The 27,511-nt window shown below is 38.7% G+C and overlaps 1 protein-coding gene and 2 pseudogenes across 3 annotated transcripts in view; all 3 read right to left on the bottom strand.

Moving 5' to 3' along the window:
- The window catches only part of LOC149230916 (uncharacterized), a 59,120-nt gene extending 32,006 nt beyond the window's left edge, over positions 1-27,114 (bottom strand). Inside the window, exons 1-2 of the mRNA XM_089376164.1 lie at positions 24,860-27,114; positions 24,296-24,741 (exon numbers count right to left, since the gene is read on the bottom strand). Coding sequence (XP_089232290.1) covers positions 24,304-24,741; positions 24,860-26,926 — 2,505 coding nt within the window. The 5' untranslated portion in view covers positions 26,927-27,114 and the 3' untranslated portion in view covers positions 24,296-24,303. The remainder of the gene's footprint in view (positions 1-24,295; positions 24,742-24,859) is intronic.
- On the bottom strand, positions 16,701-20,687 carry LOC149230918 (uncharacterized; annotated as a pseudogene). Its single transcript, XR_016248035.1, has 7 exons — positions 20,140-20,687; positions 19,444-19,824; positions 19,118-19,193; positions 18,939-19,002; positions 18,364-18,496; positions 18,024-18,137; positions 16,701-17,754 (listed from the first exon to the last, which is right to left on the bottom strand). The product of XR_016248035.1 is annotated as an uncharacterized LOC149230918 (transcript).
- Positions 20,804-23,513, bottom strand: LOC149230917 (uncharacterized; annotated as a pseudogene). The gene is made up of 6 exons (XR_016248036.1): positions 22,946-23,513; positions 22,217-22,597; positions 21,891-21,966; positions 21,712-21,775; positions 21,487-21,600; positions 20,804-21,217 (listed from the first exon to the last, which is right to left on the bottom strand). The product of XR_016248036.1 is annotated as an uncharacterized LOC149230917 (transcript).
- Positions 27,115-27,511: the final 397 nt, after the last annotated feature.

Raw genomic sequence — 27,511 nt, 5'->3', positions numbered from 1 at the left:
TTTTACACTATGACATAGGTGTTGTCCTTGATGGCAACTCATACAGATGACAGATCATAGTTTAGGCTCACAGAATCAAGAAAGAGAGGTATACACAGGTTCCCGATTGACCAAGCCACATGTACACGCGAGTTTGCAGACCAAAAGGCGCGTATAGTGTACACATTCACTTTCTCGAAAGGAAAGGTGCGTACATGTTGGAAATATTAGTTCTGGTCCATGGTATTTGGTCCATGGTATTTCTTGTCCGAAGTGTTGACCCCAGGTATTTGGTCCAAGGTATTGATTCTAAGTGGTTCTGGACCATGGTATTGAGTAAGGCCTAAGACTATAAAATGAGGAGAAGATCATTAGGAAAAGGCACTCAAGCATTGAATATCTAATGAAGAGCAAGATCTAGAATACAGGTCATTGGGTTATGGTGCATAGTTGGATCTGAATCAAGGATGAACCTGAGCGCTTGATGAAGGATAAGTTCTATTGATGGGTCAAGATCTTAAGGCTTGAAGAGAAGTATCTTTGTTTTGATATTTACCTAAATAACTAGTGCATGTTGTAATCTGTAAATATGATGATCTGGGTATAATTGATGTCTAGAATTGTTGTAAAGTTTAAATCATCATTTATAGATCTTTACGCAGGTTCACTTTAGAAAAGGCACCTATACACGTTGGTTCTGCATATCAAAACATTGTATATGCAGGTTCTCTTTGAGATAACAACGTATCTACACAGGTTTGACACATTGAAGTAGCGTATACCTAATAAAATATGCTTTAGCTACTTCTGTTTGCTGTTATAGTGTTCTGGGTTCTGGCTTGGGTTCTGGTTACTGTTACTGTATTCTGGTTACAACATTATGAGAAGTGATTGATTGATTCAGTTTTGGTTGGTGCAAAGGAGATTGGTTGATGCAGATATAGTTGATGGTTGATTGATGTTATTGATGGATCCAGTCTGAAAATTTATGAAACGTGGTCCCTGGAAGAAAAGAGAAGGTTGTAGCCTTCTGTAGGCCTGCACCTACGTACTAGTAAACACAACAACTAGTACAAGAGCTAGGGGGTTGTAGCTCCCTTCCAGGAAAAGCTGGAGAACGAGAGAGGGTTGTAACCTTCTACATGTAGAAGCCTGCGTACTGGTATAAGTCTGTACCAGTACAAAAATTGTAAAAAGAAGTTTCTTATTAAAAGAAGATAAAGACGATTACAGCAGGTGGTTTTCACCCACATTGGGTTTCCACCTTATATCTTGTGTTCATATGTGTGATTGTTTGTTCTGTTTTACTGCACTTGGTTACTGTTTATATGGTTCTAATGCATAGATTAAAGATTAACTTATGATGAATTAACTAAGTAATAAGTTTGAATAGTATACACTAGTTGCCTTACATACATTTGCGTATACACGCAAGTTTAATTAACTGAAGTAGTGTATATGAATCTGATTATGGAAATGAAATATTATTGACTTGCTAATACTGATTCACCCCCCCCCCCCCCTCAGTATTATTTCCAACAAGTTTCTCCAAAGGAGTTTGTGAAGGGTGTGTCCTTGGAAGACATCTTAGAGAAAAGTTTAACACTGGCAAGACTCACAAAGCATCCTCTCCTCTAGATCTCATCCATAGTGATCTAATGGGGCCTTTTCCTCATCCTTCCATCAACAAAGCAAGGTATGTGCTTACATTTATTGATGATTTCTCACGGTATACTTGGGTGTATCTTCTCAGGGCCAAATCTGAAGTTTTTGCGCACTTTGAAGATTTCAAAACAATAGTTGAGACACAATCAGAGAGAAAGATCAAAGCCCTCCGTACAGACAATGGGGGGGAATATGTTAACACAACACTTCAGAGCCTTTGCCTTGAGTCCAGCATACAGTTGCGACACATAGTTCCATACACTCCGCAGCAGAATGGAGTTGCTAAGAGAAAGAACTGATCTCTCAAAGAGATGGCTTCCTGCATGCTGCATGCTAAGTCACTACCTCATAAGTTATGGGCTGAAGCACTTAATTCTGCTAACTACATCTAGAACATATCTCCTCATAAGTCAAGGATCAGACCCCCTTTGAGGCTTGGAGCGGAACTAAACCAGAGGTCACCCACTTCCGTGTTTTTGGCTCCCGAGCATGGGCCAAGATCCCCTCTGAAAAGAGGAAAGCTTTTGATCCACAAAGCATTGAGTGCATCTTTGTTGGAAACCCTGATGGTGTGAAGGGATATCGACTGCTGATTTCCTCTGCGGACAGGCTCATCATTGAGTGAAGTGTCCAATTTGAGGGAAGTCTCTCGCATGCACCTCAATTGCCGCATGCAGAAACCTTTTATCTACCTCATGACCGCGCTGATGACTTGGTACACCTAGATGCTGATATAGAGCATGTAGATTTCGAGGTATAGAATGCAGAGAGAGTCTCCAGATACAAATTGATCCACATCCAAGCCCAGATCGGGCTTCCAGCAGTGAATCAACTTCCCCTGTCACAAATCAGAGAATAAGGAGCTTAAGTGAGATATATGCACAAGACCACCCAGCTGCTAGAAATGGTCTTGTGGGGGATAATTCTGATCCGCAGAGGACTATCTCAGAGTTTATTGAACCTCCTCTTGCCCTCACTGCCACTTAACCAATGCCATCCCGACATTGTCATTTGGTTCAGTCTTCTGATCCATAGTCTTATGCTGAGGCTGTTGTGCATTCCTCTTCGGAGTTCGCCATGGAGGAGGAGTACAACTCCCTCATCGAGAACCAGACCTGGGATCTGGTCCCCCTTCCTTCAAGAAGGAAACTTGTCCGATGCAAATGGATATATAAGACCAAGAGTGCTGCAAATGGGAAAATCACCAGATAGAAAGCCAGGCTAGTAGCCAAAGGCTTCGAGCAAGTGCATGGCATTGATTATGATGAGACCTTTGCTCCAGTAGCAAAGATGGATTCCATACACCTTACACTTTCCATTGCGTCTGCCCAGAAGTGGGAAGTACATCAGATGGATGTGAAGAATGCCTTTCTTCAAGGAGACATATCTGAGGAGATCTACATGGAGCAGCCACATGGTTTCATTCAAGATTCATATTTGATCTGCAAACTGAAGAAGTGTCTCTACGGCCTTAAGCAGGCCCCAAGAACTTGGTATGTGAAGATGGATTCTTTTCTCTTATCACAAAACTTTGAAAGATGTAAGTCTGATCCGAATGTTTACATGCTCAGGACACATGAGTCTCTTCTTATCTTAGTTTTGTATGTGGATGATCTCCTGATCACTGGTAGCTCGTCTTCAGCGATTGCTGCAGCCAAGAGGACCTTGCATAATAGGTTCTTGATGACGGACATGGGTCCATTACACTTCTTTCTTGGTCTTGAGATTGGCCAGGATGCCACAGGCATCAAACGTTCTCAGGCTAAGTATGCATGGGATCTCCTCAAGAGATTTCACATGATTGATTGCAAGCCAGCATCGAATCCTTTTCTGTCTAGGGTCCGCCTTGAGGATGGAGGTGACACTACCTTAGTTGACAGTACTCTCTACTGACAGCTAGTGGGGAGCTTACTGTACCTCACCCACTCCATACCAGATCCCTCATATGCAGTAGGGGCAGTTTCCAGATACATGTAGTAGCTGCATGAGCTTCACTGGAAAGCTGCCAAGCGCATCCTCCGATATGTTCAGGGCACCATCACCTTTGGGATTCACTATGCAACAGGCACTGCATTGAATCTCCTTGGTTTCACAGATTCTGATTGGGCGGGCAACAACATTGATCGCAATTCCACCTCTGGATATTTACTCAGTCTAGGGTCTGGCCCTATCTATTGTTCAAGCAAGAAGCAGGCTCCTATTGCTCTCTCTTCAGCTGAGGCCGAGTACAGAGGAGTAGTCAACATCACCATTCAGGCATTGTGGATACAACACTTTCTCACTGAGTTGGGCGTCCAGTTCCACTGGCCCATTGTCATATGGTATGACAACTAGCGCACTCTCAAATTTTGCAGGGATCCAGTACAACGACAGTGAACGAAGCACATAGAGATCCATATGCACTACATCAGAGACTTAGTACATCTTCGGGTCATTGATTTGTAGTTCTGTCCTTCAGTAGAACAGAATGCAGACATCTTCACCAAGACATTCACTAAGCATAAGTTTCACTCTCTATGCGATTGTCTTACAATGAAGGACACAGTTGCTTAGCAACTGTCTTTTCTTCCTTTTTTCTTTTGATTACATTGTATTTTGAGGTGGGGTTTTCCCACGAGGTTTTCCCTCTTTCCTCAATTTTAGTACAAGTTGCACTATATTTTGGGTGACCTTTGGCCTTAGTTACGAGGGCCCATTTTTTATTTTTCCCTATAGTGGTGTTCAAGGGGGGTGTTGGAGGTACTACACACGTAGGACCTTCATTACTGGCACATGCAGACACTTAGTTAGAGGATTCACTGACATGCAAGGCTTCAACATTTGAATCTTCACCAGATTGGTGCCTTTGATTGTCCATGCATGCATGGGACTACATGCAAGATCCTTTCTGCATGATTTACTCCCTGATTTGCTCCTCCTTTCACTCCGCAACTGGCTAGTTCTCTTCAGAACTTGTTGTAGGTGTTGAGTCCTCTAATGGATCACCACTATGGCACATTACCTTGGGATCTTCACCCAGTGATGCGTATTAGTTGACTCTCATGTAGTATATCATGAGCATTGTAACCTATTTTCTTTTAATCAATAATTCTTTTTGTTCTTTTGATTTTTTTAATGTTTTTCCTCTGCAAAGCTGTGTATTCAACATTTACTAACTAGATTCATTTGTACAAATTTTCTAACACATTTACAAATCAAAATGAAAATATCCGCTTCAAAATACAAAGAATATCTGAAAACATAACCTATTTCGTCTAGACGGCTATGCTACCATGTAATAAATCTCTAGATATTTTGAAAGGATTTAAAATTTTGATAACCATATAATCTCATACAAAATCTTATGTCGAGAGACGGTCTGTGTACCGTGGTTAAAACTATTAGCGTTCCAAAATTCCATTCAAGTATTGGGAAATTAAAAGTGAGTAACTATATAAAAAAGAGTTTTTCTAACTTCGGATTAATAAGGGTTTTTGGGATTGTTTCATTCTAGAATTTTCAAACAGCGAGTTCTCTTTTAATCAATCATTGTTTGAGTTTAAAAAATTCTTAATAGAGCTTTTCTGGTTTCAATAGTTAATAATAAAATGTTGCAAAACCTATTAGCTTATTGGAATAAATAATACACAAATCTCTTTATCATAAAGCATCTACGTTAATACTTATATTAGCGGAATTGCACAGTTCCTCCTACCTCTAATAGTGATATTGTTGCAGCGACTAAAACACTCACAGCTGAGGAACGGCACAGTGACTGAAACGTGACAATGGAGCACTACTATAGGGACCGATATCCTGACAAAGGAGTAATGGTATAGAGGTTAAATGCAAACACCATGAGATTAAGAAAATTAAAAGGTAATACAGCTCTCGAAACCTCTGATGGCACATAACCGAAACCTTAAGCGCGCTCAACACTAGCTAATTTTCCACTGTCAAATATGTAATTCGACAGTCTGAAACACCTAACATTCTAGTGCAATGCAATGAAGGGATGTTTTCAAAACTAAAAAATAGTGACCATACCACCCTTTCTCGACCTCTTTTCAGAGCAAGGATAGATAATTGCAGAGCTTGTTACGCTATGACTCTGCAAATCCTGCAAACCATTCGCAGAAACACATTCTCAAACTATACAAGAGCTTGAAACACCACGATCAAACGAAAACCTGACTTAATCCCTTACCAAGAACTCTACCCGAGACTGAATTCTCTCAAAATGCATAATGTCCTGTTTTCTTTGGAACAGAGACCTGTACCTGCTTCATTAAAGTTCCCATGATGACTGCAGTCAAGGACAAGCTCCCAATCAAACTGTGGAGCTTGTTAGGCACCGACGAGCCTGCTGCATGCGGGCGTTCGAACCCTACTCTGTATTCAAACAAATTTGTTGGACAACGAATGTCATTTGCTTTTTCAAAATTAATTTGATTTGACATAGGGACGTGCGTCGACGCAACGCTCCATGCGGAAATCCAAAAGAGGAAGCGTTTCGTTTCAAATTAATTATGTTTGTGTAACGGAAAGGGCGTGGTGCAATGTGACCTCTCGTTCGGCTCTTCTAACGAAGGATATTTGCTACAGAAATCATCTGACTATGGATTAAAAACTAAAAACTAGCATTTGCACCTAATGTTGCAAAGGAAACGCCGTAAGGCATAGTGTGTGGAAGAATATTGAAATGTGAATGGGCTTTTGTGGGCTTTTTTGAAACCAAGGGTCGATGATTTTGAGTTTTAATTTGAGGAAGCCATGCCGAAAACCGTTTTTGGGGGTTAAAGTGGCTACGAAATGGAATGCAAGTAGGCATAAATATCCATTGAACTTGTTTAGAGACCTTTGTTTGTATTTGGTAAAAATTGAGTAGTTGAATGTGAAGGTAAACGAATGAATTCACGTGAACAACAACCAGGTATCCATATTGATTTGGATAGGGTTATTTAAGAAATCATTATTCAAACGGGAAATTAAATTAATATGAAGATATATTGAAAACATGTATTATATTCATTAAAATCAATTGATTTTGTTAACAAAATATGTTAAAACCCATTGACAATGAATTGGTTGTGAAGACATAAACTATCAAAATGGTATTTGATCTTGAAACTTCCTTTTTTAAGTTTCAAATGGAAAATACAAATAGTGAATTGTAACAAAAGAGGTTCGAGAAGCAATATAATATTCTAAAGAGCATTGTGCTTGTCATTCCATATTTGAAGTTGTATCAAAACATGTCGGAAGCATCGAAGACCTGAAGAAGCAGTAATGGACCTGCAAAATATTTATTTTGTTAGAATTAGTAATATGTAAATCAGTTGTGGAAATTTATTAGTAATACTTTGCAGGTGAGTTGTGTTAAAATGAATTTGGAAAGAATGGAAATGAAGTTACCTTTGCCATGGGGATTTATATATTGTTAGTGGAAGATGCATGGTGAATAATGGCATACTGAATACCATTGGAGATTTAAGCGTAGTTGGAGACATATTTTTTGCTTGCCATTCTACTTGTAGTTGCTTAGGTATGCTATTTCTGAGTCTATATGTCCTATTGCAAAACAAAGAAAATGTTAGAATGAGATGTATAGATAATATAAAGACATTCTAATATTTGCTTAGTGGAAGATGCATGGTGAATAATGGCATACTAAACACCATTGGAGATTTATGCGTAGTTGGAGACGCATATTTTTTGCTTGCCATTCTACTTGTAGTTGCTTAGGTATGCTATTTTTGAGTCCATATGTCCTGTTGCAAAACAAAGAAAATGTTAGAATGAGATGTATAGATAATATCAAGACATTCTAATATTTGCTTAATTATTAATGTTGATTAAATTTGGTTGTTGTTGAAATATATGAAAAGTATGTTATGAAATAGAATGAGGTAAATAAATGGAGGAAACCTTTTGGTCATGTTAAAATATGGGTTGGCGCAGATTATCTGGAGGCGGCATTGAACAGAGAATTTCTTCTGCGTGTTTTCTGCGAGCAATGTTTTTGTTGTCCTTCATTTTACTGTAACAATCGAAACTGAATGCAGGGCTAATCTGGAGATCTTGTAGAGAAGGTACTCTTGAAATTGCTGTGAATGTGAGACCTTGACGTTATGTTTCTCCTTTCTTTATGGGATAATGTAAAAGAGTAGTTCTTATGGAAGAGTCAGATATTTCTTAGGTCAATTTATAAAATTTCATAAGACCAACGAGGAGAGTAAAATCTTCAATTGCACCTGAACATGCGTAGACCTGTCAACAAAGGAATGCCTCATAGGGTTGACCTAAATTTTAAAGGATCTCAATGAACCCAGCCAGATGACTATGGAAGTACAATCTTCAAATGCAGACTCTACCAAGATGCAGGCCATCTAATGACTGCCTGCACAAGAAAGGTACAGCAAGTGGAAGGACATTCAGAGCCATAATAGATCTTCCATAGATGGCCTGTTGTGGGATCCAAAAAGTTGAGAGGACGAAAATAAGACCCGGTTAGTTTAGAAGACAACCAAAAGGAAAGGAACCAAAATTATAGAAACAACAGCTACAGAGAAGGCCCATGAGGAAGGAAGAAAACTCCTACAGACTCTCGAGTCTCAGCACAGGAGAAGACCACAATTGAGATCAGGAACCAGGAGAAGAAAACCAACCACAGCCGAATTTGTGAAAAAATGAAATGAAGAAGACCACAGAACATCAAGATCCCTTTGCCAAATCCTCGACAGTGAAAAGTGGATACAAAAATCGATTCAAACAAGGAGCAAAAAGCAATGTCTGGTTGGTGGATTTGTTTTCGCAGAATAGACAGCATCCTCTAACAGCAGTAAAGTTAAATCGCCAATCAAACAGGAATAAAGTCTAAATAATCAAGAAAGCATAAGATCCCTTTGCCAAATCCTCGACAGTGGAAAGTGGATACAAAAATCGATTCAAACAAGGAGCAAAAAGCAAGTGGAATGACATTCAGAGCCATAATAGATCTCTAAATCTTCAATTGCACCTGAACATGCGTAGAACTGTCAACAAAGGTATGCCTCATAGGGTTGACCTAAATTTGAAAGGATCTCAATGAACCCAGCCAGATGACTATGGAAGTACAATCTTCAAATGCAGACTCTGCCAAGATGCAGGCCGTCTAATCACTGCCTGCACAAGAAAGGTACAGGAAGTGGAAGGACATTCAGAGCCATAATAGATCTTCCATAGATGGCCTGCTGTGGGATCGAAAAAGTTGAGAGGACGAAAATAAGACCCGGTTAGTTTAGAAGACAACCAAAAGGAAAGGAACCAAAATTATAGAAACAACAGCTACAGAGAAGGCCCATGAAGAAGGAAGAAAACTCCTACAGACTCTCGAGTCTCAGCACAGGATAAGACCACAATTGAGATCAAGAACCAAGAGAAGAAAACCAACCACAACCGAATTTGTGAAAAAATGAAATGAAGAAGACCACAGAACATCAAGATCCCTTTGCCAAATCCTCGACAGTGGAAAGTGGATACAAAAATCGATTCAAACAAGGAGCAAAAAGCAATTTATGGTTGGTGGTTTTGTTTTAGCAGAATAGACAGCATCCTCTAACAGCAATAAAGTTAAATTGCCAATCAAACAGGAATAAAGTTTAAATAATCAAGAAAGCATATATATAACTGAATCAATTCAATTGGGAATTAATTTTGAATCAAAATTATAAGACTCTGTATCTACTCTGTGGCTAATGTACAATTGATGGCAGAGGATTTTCTATCATGGTCCATGGATGAAATACTACATTGGTTAAGTTAGAATGATTCCCCTTCAGTACAAAGTATAGACCAGAGATTTAAAATACAATTTAAAAACCTACATATTAGAGTGTTAAGATACAATGTTAACCCCATTAAGTGTGAAAGGCCACGTCCCCAAATTTTCCCAACTGGTACTGATAACTCCCAACCTTTTTAGAGAACGTAAAGCATCAATTCTTTTTGTTGGGGAAAGAAGCTACCCAATTTTCTTTTTGTTGGGGACAGAAACTACCCAATTTTTGCCCTTGCATGGGAGTGGGGTTGTGTTGCATGAAGGATTCTCAAGTAGAAACCAGACAAGAATGCACGAAAATCAACCCTAGGCTAGTTGTGGTAAACTCTCACCAATTCACAGCTAACCTTAGAAGAGGATCTTATCATGATACTAAATGAAGGATTATGCTTTTAAAAAATCTTAAGTAGCTATGAAAAAGATTAATGAGAACACAGTTCTACTTTATTCTTCTAAAAATCCTTATCAGGCTAAGCGAATATACTTCTAATTTATGCATTTCAATCAACCATCAACCGACATTACCCTTGGACATATCCCAGCTCGATGTGGTGTCCACTGAATGTGCTTTGGCAATGCCAATTCTCCAACTAATCAAGGATGACATCATGACATTCCAATGTAACGTTTGGGATAGAAGCAAGCCACTGAATCATGATAAATCAATGTACAAATCTAAGTTGTTGTAGAAACTCATGCAGATGTATAGTAGACAATATTTTCCAGTGCCATTTGCTTCAGATAGGACCCTTAGAAGCATAAACAATATGCAATTTATTTGCTCTTCAGCATAGGCTCCCTTGTTTTAGTTTTCCTTTTCTAATCTTTGAACTTGACAATAAGATACAAACCAATTATTGCATTATTCATCATTATTTCTGACTATCGTGGCAACGGAACGAATCACTGACAAAAGTCTAAATTTAGAGAAACCATCTGAACAAATCACTGAAAACAAGTCTCAGCACAGGAGAAGACCACAATTGAGATCAGGAACCAGGAGAAGAAAACCAACCACAGCCGAATTTGGGAAAAAATGAAATGAAGAAGACCATAGAACATCAAGATCCCTTTGCCAAATCCTCGACAGTGAAAAGTGGATACAAAAATCAATTCAAACAAGGAGCAAAAAGCAATGTCTGGTTGGTGGTTTTGTTTTAGCAGAATAGATAGCATCCTCTAACAGCAGTAAAGTTAAATTGCCAATCAAACAGGAATAAAGTTTAAATAATCAAGAAAGCATAAGATCCCTTTGCCAAATCCTCGACAGTGGAAAGTGGATAAAAAGATCGATTCAAACAAGGAGCAAAAAGCAATGTCTGGTTGGTGGTTTTGTTTTAGCAGAATAGACAGCAGCCTCTAACAGCAGTAAAGATAAATTGCCAATCAAAGAGGAATAAAGTTTAAATAATCAAGAAAGCATATATATAACTGAATCAATTCAATTGGGAATTAATTTTGAATCAAAATTATAAGACTCTGTATCTGCTCTGTGGCTAATGTACAATTCATGGCAGAGTGGACATTCTCTAACAAGGTGGGGACTGTACTTAGCATTCATGTGTAATATCCATCTGACGCTGGGAAAACTTTTCCAAAAAAGGCACTCTTGGAAACCTGGAAACTATTTAGAATGAAAACATAGTACAAATTCATGCAGCTTTCTGGCCCACAGGCATACAATCTAGGGCCAATCAAGACTTTTAATAGCCTGGATAAATGAAAGCAAGATTCCTGAGCTATATAATAATAAATGCAGAATACAATTATGTTGCTGCCCTTTTAGAAAATTTCATATCAGTCGTCATTAAAGTGGGGCTATGCTCCTGAGGGTTAGAGACAAAATGCTTGTGTGAGCTTGAAATCTCCCCCATTTTGTTGAACTGGAAATACATATCTTGACTTTCTTCACTGTCCATGTTTTAACATGATTTGACCACAGGATGGTCTGTGTCAACAAGTAGTGAGACAACACCTACAGATTAGAGTGTTAAGGCAAGGGATCTAATATACATAATGCATATAAAAGAAGGAACTGTTTGGTCTGGCTCAGATTATTGCTGAAACCAATTTCATGACCCAAAAAGTATCTAAACAATTCTGAGTTTTTAAACAATTCACACTCAGTGGAAATGACAAAAGGGTTTCTGTAATGAAAGTACACTCAGTGGAAGTATAAAACGGATAAAACTTGCAGGAAATAGATGTTACAAGTGGCTCAAGAGGATTTCAATTTTTTGGATTCGGTTGGTTAGCACCTAATTCAACTATGAACGTATGAGAGATACTTACAATGAAATTATGCTTAATGGTTCAATGCCTCACGCATGTACACTTTACTATTGGTTGGTACCCCTTGCAAGATTCAAGTAATTTTTTACCAATGTTTATCTCAGGTATTATAGACCAACGAGGAGAGTAAAATCTTCAATTGCACCTAAACATGCGTAGAACTGTCAACAAAGGTATGCCTCATAGGGTTGACCTAGATTTGAAAGGATCTCAATGAACCCAGCGAGATGACTATGGAAGTACAATCTTCAAATGCAAACTCTGCCAAGATGCAGGCCGTCTAATGACAGGCTGCACAAAAAAGGTATAGCAAGTGGAAGGACATTCAGAGCCATAATAGATCTTCCATAGATGGCCTGCTGTGGGATCCAAAAAGTTGAGAGGACGAAAATAAGACCCGGTTAGATTAGAAGACAACCAAAAGGAAACGAACCAAAATTATAGAAACAACAGATACAGAGAAGGCCCATGAACAAGGAAGAAAACTCCTACAGACTCTCGAGTCTCAGCACAGGAGAAGACCACATTTGAGAACAGGAATGCTTCTTGAGGTTGGTTCGCAGCTCTAAAAGGGGCATTGTCTGAGATGGTGGACTTGGGAGGTGATTTGCTGCTTTTGACGCAAAAAAAGAAACATACACAGTCGTTAAGCAAATAGTAAATGTAATATGCAACCACTGATCTATGCACAGTAATGAACCAAAGTTCATGAGACAAAACTTAACAGGTATTGCACATATAGCAACAGTTTCACACACCCATTCTGTCTATGAGCAAGATATCCAGAGGTATCTCTCACATGAGACAGTGAAGTAACAGGCATTTCAGATAACAGTAGTTTAAAAAATCGATTATGCACATGAGCAAAATATCCAGAGGAACCTCTCACATGAGATAATAATAATGCATACCCGAAAAATCTTGTAGGGCTTTCTCCTTACGCAGAGTAGAATCAATCCTCCATACACCTGCAGGTTTTCACGAACAACAAAGATAAAGTAAAATTTAAGATAACAGTGACCCAAATATATATAAAACCTCATAACTACCACCATAATAGGCAGAGGGCGAGGGCAAAACGATCTGCAGGAAAAACGGCCTACGTGGCCCTCATGCAGCGAAGAAAGTCGCCTCGTCCTCTGCGGCCCTCGTCGAAACCCTTCTCCCTTCTCTGCAGGTCTGTCGCCCTCCTCTGCAGCAACTCCGCTGCGCCATCCTCAACACCCCCGCCCTCCTCTGCATCAAACGCGGATATTCGAGGGCAGGACGGGTTTAGTGAGGTCGTTAGGGTAAAGTTTGGTACGTAACAGAAACCGATTTATTAACTAAAACCGATTTATTAACAAAACCGATTTATTAACGTATTAGTTACTAGCAATTGTCCCAAAAGGTACAAAGAGAGGCCGATAGGATTATTAAACTAGAATTGTTGAATTTTTCTAGAAGAGTTAATTGGTTTGTGGAAAACCTTGTTTTCTTGGAGTGGATCATTGTGCAATTACTTTTCTTTAGATGTTTTGTTTATATCTATATTACAAAGAACACATTGAATGTCTTATTTCATTTCTGTTATCCTTACTAATATCCTTTCCGTGCTTTTTCTTGATCAATTTGATGAAATATTCCATTATCCTTTGGTAACGCTCGCTGGCTAGCTGGACCATGTAACTCTCGCATTTTAATGCAGTGAACGATCTTCGAATCCCCTGGAACTTCATTACTTTGCTCATGATTTATGACCAACCTTGGAACTTCATTACTTTGCTCATGATTTACGATCAACTTTCATCAAATAAAATTATGAAATATCGCGTTTTCTTTTAACAAGGTGGAAAAACCTATCATAATTCAGCTGTCAAACCAGCAGTGAGGACAACTATCTTTGGCTGTTAACAGTTAATGCATCGCTCTTATTCAAGGAAAACCACGCCCCAACTGGAATGACCTGCTGGTGGTCAGTAAGGGGGCAGATTTCACACCTGCCAGATGTCTCTGGGTCTTGGGCCTTAGACACGCAGAAACAGTATTAGGGCATTGAAACATTGTTATCACAGCAATGTGCAACATTTATTTTTTATCAAACAAAAAAGCAATGAACCTCTTGAAACAAATTGAACATCTTTTATAGTTGAAGGAAAAAGTGAGATTGTTGATATTAACCTCTTCAAAAAAAATGAACCTCTTTTATAGTTTAAGGAAAGAGTGAGATCGCTGATATTAAGTAGTTCACAGTGTTTTTCTTACATCTTAAGTTATTATAACAATATTTATTAATATATCAAAGCTCAACATGGTATTTACATAGATCTGAACCACCAGCCAGCTCATAGTTATACTCAAGAGTGTTTCTCTGGCGCTGTAAGCCATTACAATAATATTCATCAAGATATCAAAGCTGAAGATTTGAACCTGGATGAGAAAGATAACAATCATTTCACCCAACCACCGGTCAGCCTACAATTATACTTGAACACGTTATAACAAAAATCATCAAAATATCAAAACTCAACTTGTCATTGGTGGAGACTTAAACCTAGATGGAAAAGATAACAATGATAACAATCATTCCACCAAATTAAATAACCACTATCAAGAAAATCCAAAATATTGTTAATCACTGTATCAAATAAAACTCTGATGAATAGATAAATTGGCTCTGGCCCACATTTAAGTCAACTTTATAATAAAACAAAGATGCTTCAAAGCTCAACATGTCTTTGGTAAAGATTTAAATCCACATGGAAAGATAACAATCATTCCATCCAATTAAATAACCGCAAATATGTAAATTTAATCAGCCTTACATGATTTATTCGATGGATATAACTGTTAACATAATGTGGATATAACTGTTAAGGCGTTTCGAACACAGGCAATGGAATCTTCTGTGTAGTGTCGTCTTTAGTTAGTAGTCGGTCATTTTCGTGGATAAAGCAAACGCACCACCCAGGTATTGTGGTGGTGGTGGGTGTTGCGTAGTAGTAGCGTTATATGCGGCGTCTATGGCTTTTGAAAAATGCACGACTTTACACATTTGAGATGCTGAAAGGTAAGGCTGTCCCCTATCCAACCAGAAACAAATGCATGTGTCATCTATGATTAAAGTTTTTGTCTCATCCTTTGTCCAGTTCACAAATATTTTGTCCATATCCATCCTGGCCCATCTCCTTTCCTGCTTCAGAATCCCACATATACATTTCACTTAATTTGGGAGTTTGTTTTTTAAGAAAAGACTCACTCTCTGCCCAGAGGATAACAAATATGAGAAAAATAACAAATATTTCTCTTTTTCAATTGGGTACAAACATCAACATGGATGGAAAAAGGAGAAAAATTGTCTATTAGCATTAATCAATTTTTTCACTTTAATGTTGTTTTTCACTGTTTTGGTGTATTGCTATGTAAACCTTACAGTGTAATCTCTGTTCAAATCATATTGTAATTGATATTTATGTGACGTAAGAAGTTTTCATCTGTGCTTGCAAGTAGGATTTAAAAATCATAATAATAGTTGTTAGGTTATAGTGGTGGTAGTTGAAATTAACTCCATGTCACCAAAAAGTGAATTATTATTCATACATTTGATGTTATAAGTGATCTTGGAATATTTCTAAAGTGAATTATTATTCATACATTTGATGTTATAAGTGATCTTGGAATATTTCTATGTTAGAGATTTTGTTCTGACATTTATAATCACCTTCTTCTCAATGAATTGTATTTTCCTAATAAAACCATCGTTTTATATTCACCAGGCCAATATGAAACATCATACATCGTAACAAAGAGGTAACAAGAAGGTGGATGATGATATTATAAGCATCAATTTTCATTAAAGCTCTGAGCTTCGCTGGCTTGGAGAGTAAATTGAAAAAGTTTCTCATCTCTGTGAAATACCGTTATTACACCTCAAAATAGATTTAACAATGCCACATTAAAAATGCTCTGAACAAAGTCTATGTTCGAAAAAGCTAAAGCCTCTCTGACACACATAGGTAGGCAGTGCAGGCTTCCCTAGTGACAATGAAAAACACAAGTGTCTAATAAACAGACAGTGCTCTGTGTTTCCCAAGTCTAGAATCAAACATAGGTACCTAAAAAACAGAGAGTTATAGCTCTGTGTTTCTCTTGCCCTATATCAAAAACATCGTCTACAAATTATTAGGCTGATTTTATAATTAAGAGGCTTTCCCCCTTGAACAGTATGGGTATTAATCTTCCTGAGGTGTAGGCAGGGGAGAACACTTGTGGTATTAGTAATGGGAGTTTGATCTTGTCCAGTAATGGCAGATGCAATAATCTGGTTGTTGATCTGCAGTTTTTGGCAAGCTAAGTGGTTTCAGTTTGATAGACACCTCAGTGATCCTGTTTAGAAGCCCAGTTTGTATATGTAATCTTATATAGTGTTTTTTCATTTTAAATTACCCATCCATCTATTGCAGGCTCTAGGCCCATCATTTACCAGCCAACTTTAGGAGGCTTTCCCCCTTGAACAGTACGGGTATTAATCTTCCTGAGGTGTAGGCAGGGGAAGACAGCTATGGTATTGTAATGGGAGTTTGAACCTGTCCATTCATGGCAGATGCAATCATCTGGTTGTTGATCTGTAGTTTTTGGCAAGCTAAGTGATTTCAGTGTGATAGACACCTCAGTTATCCTGTTTAGAAGCTCAGTTTGTATATTTAATCTTATATAGTGTTTTTTCATTGTAAAATTACCCATTCATCTATTGCAGGCTCTAGGTCCATCATTTCATCTATTGGAGGCTTTCCCCTTGAATAGTATGGGTATTAATCTTCCTAAGGTGTAGGCAGGGGAGGACAGCTTTGGTATTAGTATTGTGAGTTATTCCTGTCCAGTAATGGCAGATGCAATAATCTGGTTCTTGATCTGCGGTAATTGGCAAGCTAAGTGGTTTCAGTGTGATAGACACCTCAGTTATCCTGTTTAGAAGCCCAGGTTGTACATGTAATCTTATATAGTGTTTTTCATTGTCACGTTTTTTGATCTTCATCTCAGATAATGAAGGCATCCCTATCTCCTGATTCATAAAATTGTGCAAAATTGTAAGCACAGAATTCCAAATTTTGAGGGATCCATACTCGGTTTCCCTTACGGTGCTAATTTACTCATTTGTTGTTGCAGGTTGACTGTTGGTCAGGAGACTGCAGCTTTTCTGGCTTCATGCGAAATACCGTTGAATGCTTGGGAAGAGTCAGGTCGTGCAAACTGATTACAAATTTTACCACATACTTCCATTGAGAGAAAAACTTCCACAAAACTGAAATACATCCTAATATAATCAACTTAAACATAAACAGTTTACAATAATGACTATTGATTTCTCCGTATAGTTATCTTCATTCATCCATTGCTCATGTAGCCATGATTTCTCCATATACTTATCTTCATTGATCCATTGCTCATCTAGTCATGCTAACTACTTATACATTTCACCACATACATATACATTTCACCACATACATACTTCCATTGGAGTCTTGCAAGGAATATTCCCAGCAAGCTAGCTTTTAGTGGTCACATAACAACAACCGGGCATACTAAAAAAACTTTGAATCGCCTTTTTTTTTCTTAAACTGTACACTCTTGACATATTGCCAGTGTATCAGTCATCTCCAGTATACTCCACAATATGGTGATTTGTGTCTACTTGATTCCCTGAAAAAACACATATATCATTCATAAGCACCAGTTTCGAGTCTGGCACCTTAACAAGCCCTTTAATTCTTTGGTGGCATTCATTGCCAAATAAAATCTTTTGAACAACCTAAAAATATGGAAATCCATGAATATATATTGGATATAAATTCCATAATAATTGGGATGACAATTGTGTGACACTGTCGAAGTCACAAAGAGTAATTTCTTGTCCATCTGTTGCAATATCAGACCAGCTGCAACTTCAAGCTTTGCCAAAATGTCCGCAACCTAGGCTAGTCAATCCATGATGCACCGACCACTTTGGCCATGAATGCATATCTGTCTGCTGCTTCGTCAATCTGCAGTTGGAAAAGTGTTATATTTAGTATGAAACGGACATTTCTGCAACCTACAACACACATGAACAGAGTAAATCGAGTTCTAATCCTTGCCTGGAACACAATGTCATTCACAGGTGTGGAATAGTAAATACGCTTTGAAAATCAGAACTTTACAAACAATTAGACACAGCTAGCTGTCTACAGATTTTATTTCTTACAAGCAAATCAGTGAAATCACTGAAAAATTGCATATAGAAAAAGCATATTACGAAAAAATAATAACTCACCAGCTTTTGGGTTGGCCTTCCTGCACCATGGCCAGATTTGATATCAATTCGGCCAATAATGGGGTTGGTCTGTGGACTATTCTCCACGCTCTTACATAGAACATATTGCATCGTCTATATGCACAAGAAGTTCAAAATCGATATAAACAAATTAGCTATGGATTTAAAATAAATTACAATAAAACACGAATCACACATATGTTATGTCTGTTTGTGAAAATAGGGACGGAAAAGAGCCACCAATGGTTTGTGCATCAATAGTTGCCTATAAGCTTCAACATTCAAATATCAAATATTAGTTGACATTTCATGCAGGGCCAGAGCCATATCAAGTACTCACTGCTAGCAGCTTCAAAGAGTGGAGTGGCACAACACGGTCGTCATGATCTGCTGTCAATAACATTATAGCAGGATACTGTAAATTCTGTCCCGGTTTGTCCCATGGTGTCTTTACATTATGCAATGGTGAGTATCTGCAGCAATGAAGAATGTGTTATACGAACAGTTGATGATGCCTTTTTCAAAAAGCAAGAAGTTCAAGCAAATAGCCCTAAGGGTTAGCTCAAGTGGTCTAGAGCCAGACATGAAGTTCTTAGATTGTTGCTGAGCACAAGTTCGACTCTCCTTGATTCCCTTGGGGCGAGACCCCATATTCAGGGCCGACGGTTTACCCAGTTACCATCCATGAAATGTGGGAAAGTACTCCAGGATTTCCGGTGGAGCTTTCATTCCAAGTAAATAAAAAATAAAAACAAAACAAAACAAAAAAAACTAATAGAGCACTTTTTGATAGGGTGAATAGAAAAAGAAAAAACATTTTATCTTCATTTCAGATCACTAACAGTTTGAATATTATTTAAATTTTAGACACTGTTACTTATTAGTTAGAGAGACAGGCTCCATTTGTCCTCTTACTTAATCAGCCAATGAAATTCGTCTTCCTTATCTGAAGAGCCATAATCAGTAGTCCACGCATGGCCTGCAGATTTCAGCACAAGTTCCATCATCAGTTGCCCTGCAGATGCCTACGTCTAGAGATTACCCTAACCAGAGGGGGAGAAGTAGTTGAATATTATTATGACAGTAAAACTTACCAACAGTAAATTTATGAAAACGCAACATGTCCATAACACCCACATGAGCCAGTGTGCAACCAAATAGGTCAGGTCTCTGTTTAAACGCAGAATTAACAATCAAAACCTCTTATTTCACCGAAAAACGATCTGCTAAATGCTCCCTACATTTCTTTTTGAATAAGTTTTAGAAAAACCGATACAGAGAACAACATTTTCTTTGGGATAAACAACTTTTTCGATCGGATTCTACATTGAAACGAAAGGAGGAAGGATTGAAGCAAGCAACTGGTTTATACAGGACCTTTATTTAACCACACATCTTATCATCAAATACATGGAAATACCTGATTTGTGCAAGCTGCAACAAGAAGTCCACCATTACTGCCTCCTTCAATACATAACTTTTTAGGTTGTGTATATCCCTCTGACACAAGGAACTCGGCGGCAGATATGAAATCATCAAAGCAATTTTGTTTTTTGGCAAGAGAGCCTGCTTTATGCCATTCTTCTCCATATTCACCACCACCACGAATATTTGCAATTGCAAAAACTGCCCCTAGATGTCTTGAAATGACAATACGACCAACACTGAAGTTTGGAGTGATGCTAATGTTAAAGCCCCCATAACCATATAATAGAGCTGGATGAGAACCATCAAGAGCAATGTCTTTCTTGGATACAATGAACATTGGTATCTGAGTTCCATCCTTGCTGGTTATGAAAACCTGACAACAATCGAGACGGATCAGTAACAATATTATATTAGAAAACAGTTACATCAGTAGTCAATCCAGATGGACTGCATGATATTGCCCATTAGTATTAAGTATTCCAATTGAGGAGAATAGAAACATCCAAGTGAGGAGAATAGAAACATCTATCTTGTAGCAAGAAATTAAATGATTCTAATGTGAAACACTGAAACCTACTGCTTTTACAATCAGATTACTTGTTTAAAACATTCAATAGAGAAGATTTTCTCCCTAAAGATAGCCAAGCAAAAATTTGTAGAAGCAAAAAATAGTAAAAATAACCGTTACCTGTTTAGCCTCAAACTCTGTCCGATCAAAGCCTGGAACAACAGTCTCTCTGAAAACAACTAACTCTGGTTTTTCCACATGGGTTGCATCGATAGATAATGCCAGGGGTAAGAAAGCTTGTAAAACCAATAAATATCTCCTTGTCTTTACGTCTTCCTGATATTCCAGAAACTGACCCAATATCTATTGGCATATTATGAAGCAAATTTCCAGATTGCAAGTCTCGTATTTGCAAAACATACTTGACATCGCTTAAATAGCTTAATAGAAGTCGATTTCCATTGACACAGCAAGCTGATTCAAGCACGTCCTTCTCAGATTCTCCAATAACGTCACTGCAAGCTTCCGGCTGCAAAAGGTCTACACGAACCAATTTATACCTAGGAGCATTTTTATAGTGTTTTTCATTGTACATGTAATCTTATATAGTGTTTTTCATTGTCACGTTTTTTGATCTTCATCTCAGATAATGAAGGCATCCCTATCTAGTCATGCTAACTACTTATACATTTCACCACATACATATACATTTCACCACATACATACTTCCATTGGAGTCTTGCAAGGAATATTCCCAGCAAGCTAGCTTTTAGTGGTCACATAACAACAACCGGGCATATTAAAAAAACTTTGAATCGCCTTTTTTTTTCTTAAACTGTACACTCTTGACATATTGCCAGTGTATCAGTCATCTCCAGTATACTCCACAATATGGTGATTTGTGTCTACTTGATTCCCTGAAAAAACACATATGTCATTCATAAGCACCAGTTTCGAGTCTGGCACCTTAACAAGCCCTTTAATTCTTTGGTGGCATTCATTGCCAAATAAAATCTTTTGAACAACCTAAAAATATGGAAATCCATGAATATATATTGGATATAAATTCCATAATAATTGGGATGACAATTGTGTGACACTGTCGAAGTCACAAAGAGTAATTTCTTGTCCATCTGTTGCAATATCAGACCAGCTGCAACTTCAAGCTTTGCCAAGATGTCCGCAACCTAGGCTAGTCAATCCATGATGCACCGACCACTTTGGCCATGAATGCATATCTGTCTGCTGCTTCGTCAATCTGCAGTTGGAAAAGTGTTATATTTAGTATGAAACGGACATTTCTGCAACCTACAACACACATGAACAGAGTAAATCGAGTTCTAATCCTTGCCTGGAACACAATGTCATTCACAGGTGTGGAATAGTAAATACGCTTTGAAAATCAGAACTTTACAAACAATTAGACACAGCTAGCTGTCTACAGATTTTATTTCTTACAAGCAAATCAGTGAAATCACTGAAAAATTGCATATAGAAAAAGCATATTACGAAAAAATAATAACTCACCAGCTTTTGGGTTGGCCTTCCTGCACCATGGCCAGATTTGGTATCAATTCGGCCAATAATGGGGTTGGTCTGTGGACTATTCTCCATGCTCTTACATAGAACATATTGCATCGTCTATATACACAAGAAGTTCAAAATCGATATAAACAAATTAGCTATGGATTTAAAATAAATTAGACACTGCTACTTATTAGTTAGAGAGACAGGCTCCATTTGTCCTCTTACTTAATCAGCCAATGAAATTCGTCTTCCTTATCTGAAGAGCCATAATCAGTAGTCCACGCATGGCCTGCAGATTTCAGCACAAGTTCCATCATCAGTTGCCCTGCAGATGCCTACGTCTAGAGATTACCCTAACCAGAGGGGGAGAAGTAGTTGAATATTATTATGACAGTAAAACTTACCAACAGTAAATTTATGAAAACACAACATGTCCATAACACCCACATGAGCCAGTGTGCAACCAAATAGGTCAGGTCTCTGTTTAGACTTAGAATTAACAATCAAAACCTCTTATTTCACCGAAAAACGATCTGCTAAATGCTCCCTACATTTCTTTTTGAATAAGTTTTAGAAAAACCGATACAGAGAACAACATTTTCTTTGGGATAAACAACTTTTTCGATCGGATTCTACATTGAAACGAAAGGAGGAAGGATTGAAGCAAGCAACTGGTTTATACAGGACCTTTATTTAACCACACATCTTATCATCAAATACATGGAAATACCTGATTTGTGCAAGCTGCAACAAGAAGTCCACCGTTACTGCCTCCTTCAATACATAACTTTTTAGGTTGTGTATATCCCTCTGACACAAGGAACTCGGCGGCAGATATGAAATCATCAAAGCAATTTTGTTTTTTGGCAAGAGAGCCTGCTTTATGCCATTCTTCTCCATATTCACCACCACCACGAATATTTGCAATTGCAAAAACTGCCCCTAGATGTCTTGAAATGACAATACGACCAACACTGAAGTTTGGAGTGATGCTAATGTTAAAGCCCCCATAACCATATAATAGAGCTGGATGAGAACCATCAAGAGCAATGTCTTTCTTGGATACAATGAACATTGGTATCTGAGTTCCATCCTTGCTGGTTATGAAAACCTGACAACAACCGAGACGGATCAGTAACAATATTATATTAGAAAACAGTCACATCAGTAGTCAATCCAGATGGACTGCATGATATTGCCCATTAGTATTAAGTATTCCAATTGAGGAGAATAGAAACATCCAAGTGAGGAGAATAGAAACATCTATCTTGTAGCAAGAAATTAAATGAATTCTAATGTGAAACACTGAAACCTATTGCTTTTACAATCAGATTACTTGTTTAATGTGAAACACTGAAACCTATTGCTTTTACAATCAGATTACTTGTTTACAACATTCAATAGAGAAGATTTTCTCCCTAAAGATAGCCAAGCAAAAAATAGTAAAAATAACCGTTACCTGTTTAGCCTCAAACTCTGTCCGATCAAAGCCTGGAACAACAGTCTCTGAAAACAACTAACTCTGGTTTTTCCACATAGGTTGCATCGATAGATAATGCCAGGGGTAAGAAAGCTTGTAAAACCAATAAATATCTCCTTGTCTTTACGCCTTCCTGATATTCCAGAAACTGACCCAATATCTATTGGCATATTATGAAGCAAATTTCCAGATTGCAAGTCTCGTATTTGCAAAACATACTTGACATCGCTTAAATAGCTTAATAGAAGTTGATTTCCATTGACACAGCAAGCTGATTCAAGCACGTCCTTCTCAGATTCTCCAATAACGTCACTGCAAGCTTCCGGCTGCAAAACGTCTACACGAACCAATTTATACCTAACAAGATCATACTGTGTTTCAGCTCCCTGATGTTTAGATCGAAGGGGATCGAGGCGCCTCAGATTGCTGTCCTCTCTCATGATCTGAAGGGGATCGAGGCGCCTCAGATTGCTGTCCTCTCTCATCCATCCACAGACGCTTGGCCTCTCTTAGCTGACCCTTGGTTTCTAAAAAGACCGGTTTCTAAAAAGGCCGATGATCTAATGGTTGGAGTTTATTCCATCGTCTAACAATCGATCTAAGGGCCCATAACGAGACACCGCGGCACGGAAGGGAGTTCCTCTCAGAGGGAACGCCTTACGGCGTAATAAAATTCACAATCAGGTTGAAATAATATTATCTATGGACTAATTATATAAAAAGTGAAATATATATATATATATATATATAAAACATTTGATTAGTATATTGTTCAAAATTAACATAAATTTATCTAAACTCTGAATTTATGAAAAATTAAGAGAATTTAATAAAGATTTAAATATTTCAACAAATTTAATAGAAAAAAAAATTACATTTAAAAAATTTAATCTCTGAACTTTAGATAATAAATCTAAAATAAAGAATAAATCCAGAATGTACGAAAAATTAAGAAAATTTAATTTCTAAAAATGTAGGAAAAAAATTACATTTTAAAAAATTTAATCTGTAGATAATAAATCTAAAATAAACAATAAATCCGAAAAATCTAAAATAAACAATAAATCCGGAATAAAGATAGATATATGCTGATTATATAAACATATAATATGAATCATACCTATTTTCCTATGTTAATTCAAACTTATTCTTTAACAAAAAAAACTAAGAAAATATTAAAATAAAATGAAATAAAACATGTTCTGAGTTGGATCTAAGGTTTCGTTACCCGCTCCCTGCATTATGCCAGCTTACAAAATTTCAATGACCCTCCTGTCCCAAGTCCATGTAAACTTGACCAACGTTTGAAAGCAGACAAAGATATCTCACCAAAGAAATTAATCACGAAGCAAGTCCATGGCAGACTGTACGAGGGATGAAATAGGGAGACGATGCCTCCTTACTCCCACACTGCCCGAAAATGTATTGTAACTCTCCAACTCGGACGTCGTCTCCATCACCGCCTCCAGAGCCTCCTCCAACCCTGATTTCATTTCCATGCTCAAACTGCTTATTATTGCAAGCCTGTCCATCTCCATAACGCCGATCAGAAGCTCGATGCTAAATCTTCTAATACTCGGAACCTCCTTTGATGGACGCGGGTGCCTCCCCAAAACCTTTACAAGATCCCAAATCAGCGAACTCCTTGTTATACCGACAGATTCTTCGAACAGACGATCGAAATCCGATTTGGTTATGAACTTGAAGATCTGAGCAGCAAGTCCTATTGCTGCTTCCTGATGCTCACCTCGTTTCTCCATCACAAACTTCAAGACCTGAAAAAAAAGAATATAACAAGGAATTAATCCATCAAATGAAACTCTTGTGAGATCGAGCCCCAGTGCAGAGTTGTAATTTCAAAAAGAAATGCTATTAATTGAATACATCTTCTACCTTCGCTGCCGTTGCAGTGATTTTCCTCAATTCAACGGAATCTGCGTCTGAATATGCGCACAGATTCCGAAGAATTCTCACGCCATGAAAACCCCGAATTGGGTCGTCCAGCACAGAGATCAGGCTCTCGATCAAATTCGGGCGATTCCGCAGCTGAAGGCCCATCATTCTTCTGCAGTTTTGCTTATTCTCCAGTGAAAGCAGAGCCAGGGCTTCTCCTGCCTTCCTCACTAGCTTCCTCGTTGCATGATCGCCCGTTCCTCCTGCAATATTAATCTTAATATTAATCCTCTCGATGTAAAACGCAGAGAAGAGGCTACGTAAAACGCCGCCGGTGCAGCCGATGCTCTCTCGGCCCTCTTCATCGACAGCAAGACTCGTCAATGTGTCGATGGTCAGGATCTGCAGACCATGGGCTGTTCCTTCGCTGTAATGAAGAACGTCTCTTAGATTGCTTATGACGAAGACTATCTCCGAGATGCCTCTCCTTAAGGCCTTTCCTGTCGAGCCTGTACCGCTTGCGAGCATTCTCAAGAGCTGCAGAGCGAGCTTTGCCGTCTTGATTTGGGATTCGGGCGCATTGGGATTTAATTCTGTGAGGCCTATGATTTTGGGAAGCAGACCTCTGCAGCTTCGGATATTAGCGCAGTTGTCGTGTTCGATGGGCAAACTTTTCAGTATCCGCAGTCCCAGCACACTGAAGACCGAGTAATTATATGCATCCCCGTACTGCTTCGAATGGATTTCAATCTGTTTGTTATCGTAAAGCAAAGACGCTATGGATTCCATGGCCCCAGCAATGGCCGTTACCCGAATGCGATTCCGGTCTTTCTTGACCAATTTGGAGATGATATCTGCAGCCGCTATACGAATCTCCTGCTCGTGAGGGTTCTTCCAATTCAGCATCTCGATCAGCCTCTCCACCACATCTCGCTTGGCTCCGATTGCCCTCAAAGTCTCCTCTGCAAACTGATCTTTAATCACCAGCGCCGACAGAACTCGAGCCCCCGCCAGCTGTCGATCATAACGGCTGGACTGCAGCAGCTCCATGCCGTGTGACACAAATTCCATCTTCAAACCATCGAAAACGCTTCCATTGATGCACTGCGAATATGTATCATAGAAAAATCGTCGAAACGTGGGGAGCTCCGAATCAGTGAACCCATATTCTGCGCTCACCTGCGACAGCAATTTTTTTGCAATGATCTTCCATTGCCAGTAGGCCTTCTCGAGTAGGAACAAAAGCGTTTCGGCTAGTGACAGACCGTAGAAAATATTGAGAGCCGATTTTCGATTCTTGGTATCGCTACCTGAAGCTACGCCATAGTCTTGCCTGGCTAGTCGATAAAGGGACAAGGTAACGCATGTCGAAGCCGAGACCAATTGAAGCCAGAAAAGCATTTTGCTGGCGTTTTGGGATATGCAGAGCCACCCGGAATAAGGCACCAATCGATTCCTACACGAAGACCAAGTTCTCTTTAATAAATCATGATTCTCGACAGCAGAATTTTGTTGCCGGACGCTAATCTTCGGGCTCTGGATTTGCTTGTGTGTAAAGCACCTGCAGATTCGTCTTAAGATAAAGTTGGTGCCATTAACATAGAACCTGCGACTCAGCCATTTAGCGTCATCTTTGAGTGTGGCCAAAGATAGTAGCGTCATCTCATGTTGCGCTTCCAGCTCGTGGCTTCGGCTTAACATGCGAGCGCCTTCTGTCAACAATATTATGCTCACGAACTGAAAGTCTACCTTTTTTAAAGTTACTGCGTACCCTCCGAGGATGACGACGGTGGCCCAGACGAAGGCCAAGGTTCCAAGCCTTCTGGCGGCCTTTTCCAGAATTGCAAGCCTGAGGGCAAACAGAATAATTTTCTTCTCGGGAGCTGTGACCATATCACTGCGACCCCAGGACCCTTGAGATTCGATTATCTCCATCTGTGGGTCGAATGGAGAGACCAGTTTGCAACCTTTATAGCCGGGTAGTGATATATCGAGTCGGACGCTCGGTGATTCTACCTGCCCATTCGTTTCTGTAACAAGACCAGCGTTTCTAACTGGTGACTTCATTGGGCAATATCGCGGTTGGACCTCTAATGAACTGCCGAAAATGTGTGCAAATTCTTGTCTGAGCAAACGTAAATTACAATTGGTAAAGATGGTTCACATGAGTTGATATGGCTCTCATCAGTTGATATGAATCCCATGAGTTGACAACGCCATATTGATATGGCTCAGAGTTGAACAGATATTGAAGAGACGTGGAAGCCTGATCACCGTCTTTAATCTTATTTATCTAATTGGGCACTGAGAATCTAATCTTCGTTGACAGAGATTGATTTTAAATTTCGTTGACAGAACCACAAAGGCTTCCAGCAATAAGATAGTCATGTGCAGCACAACCTTTGAATAATCCAATAATTTCTGAATGCATACATTAATTTTCTGCGATCTGTTCTAGCCAACTTTTGGCAGATTGACATTGATTGTTCGCAAGCCCCAGATTGACATTGATTGTTCGCAAGCCCCCCTTGTGACATGAGACCGACCCCATTGTGACATGAGATCGAGTAATTTTTTCTTTCTACTCACCCTCTACTTTATTGTTTGCAAGGAAAGTTACAATTTCATTTGCAAAGTCTTTTCTCATCAAGC

Source organism: Pinus tabuliformis, chromosome J (genome assembly GCF_031772625.1).
Source record: "Pinus tabuliformis cultivar Carrire ecotype Pingquan chromosome J, CPIR1, whole genome shotgun sequence".
NCBI classification, from domain to species: Eukaryota; Viridiplantae; Streptophyta; class Pinopsida; order Pinales; family Pinaceae; genus Pinus; species Pinus tabuliformis.
Note: the sequence above shows the minus strand (reverse complement) of the source record. Positions and strands in the feature narration are given on the sequence as shown.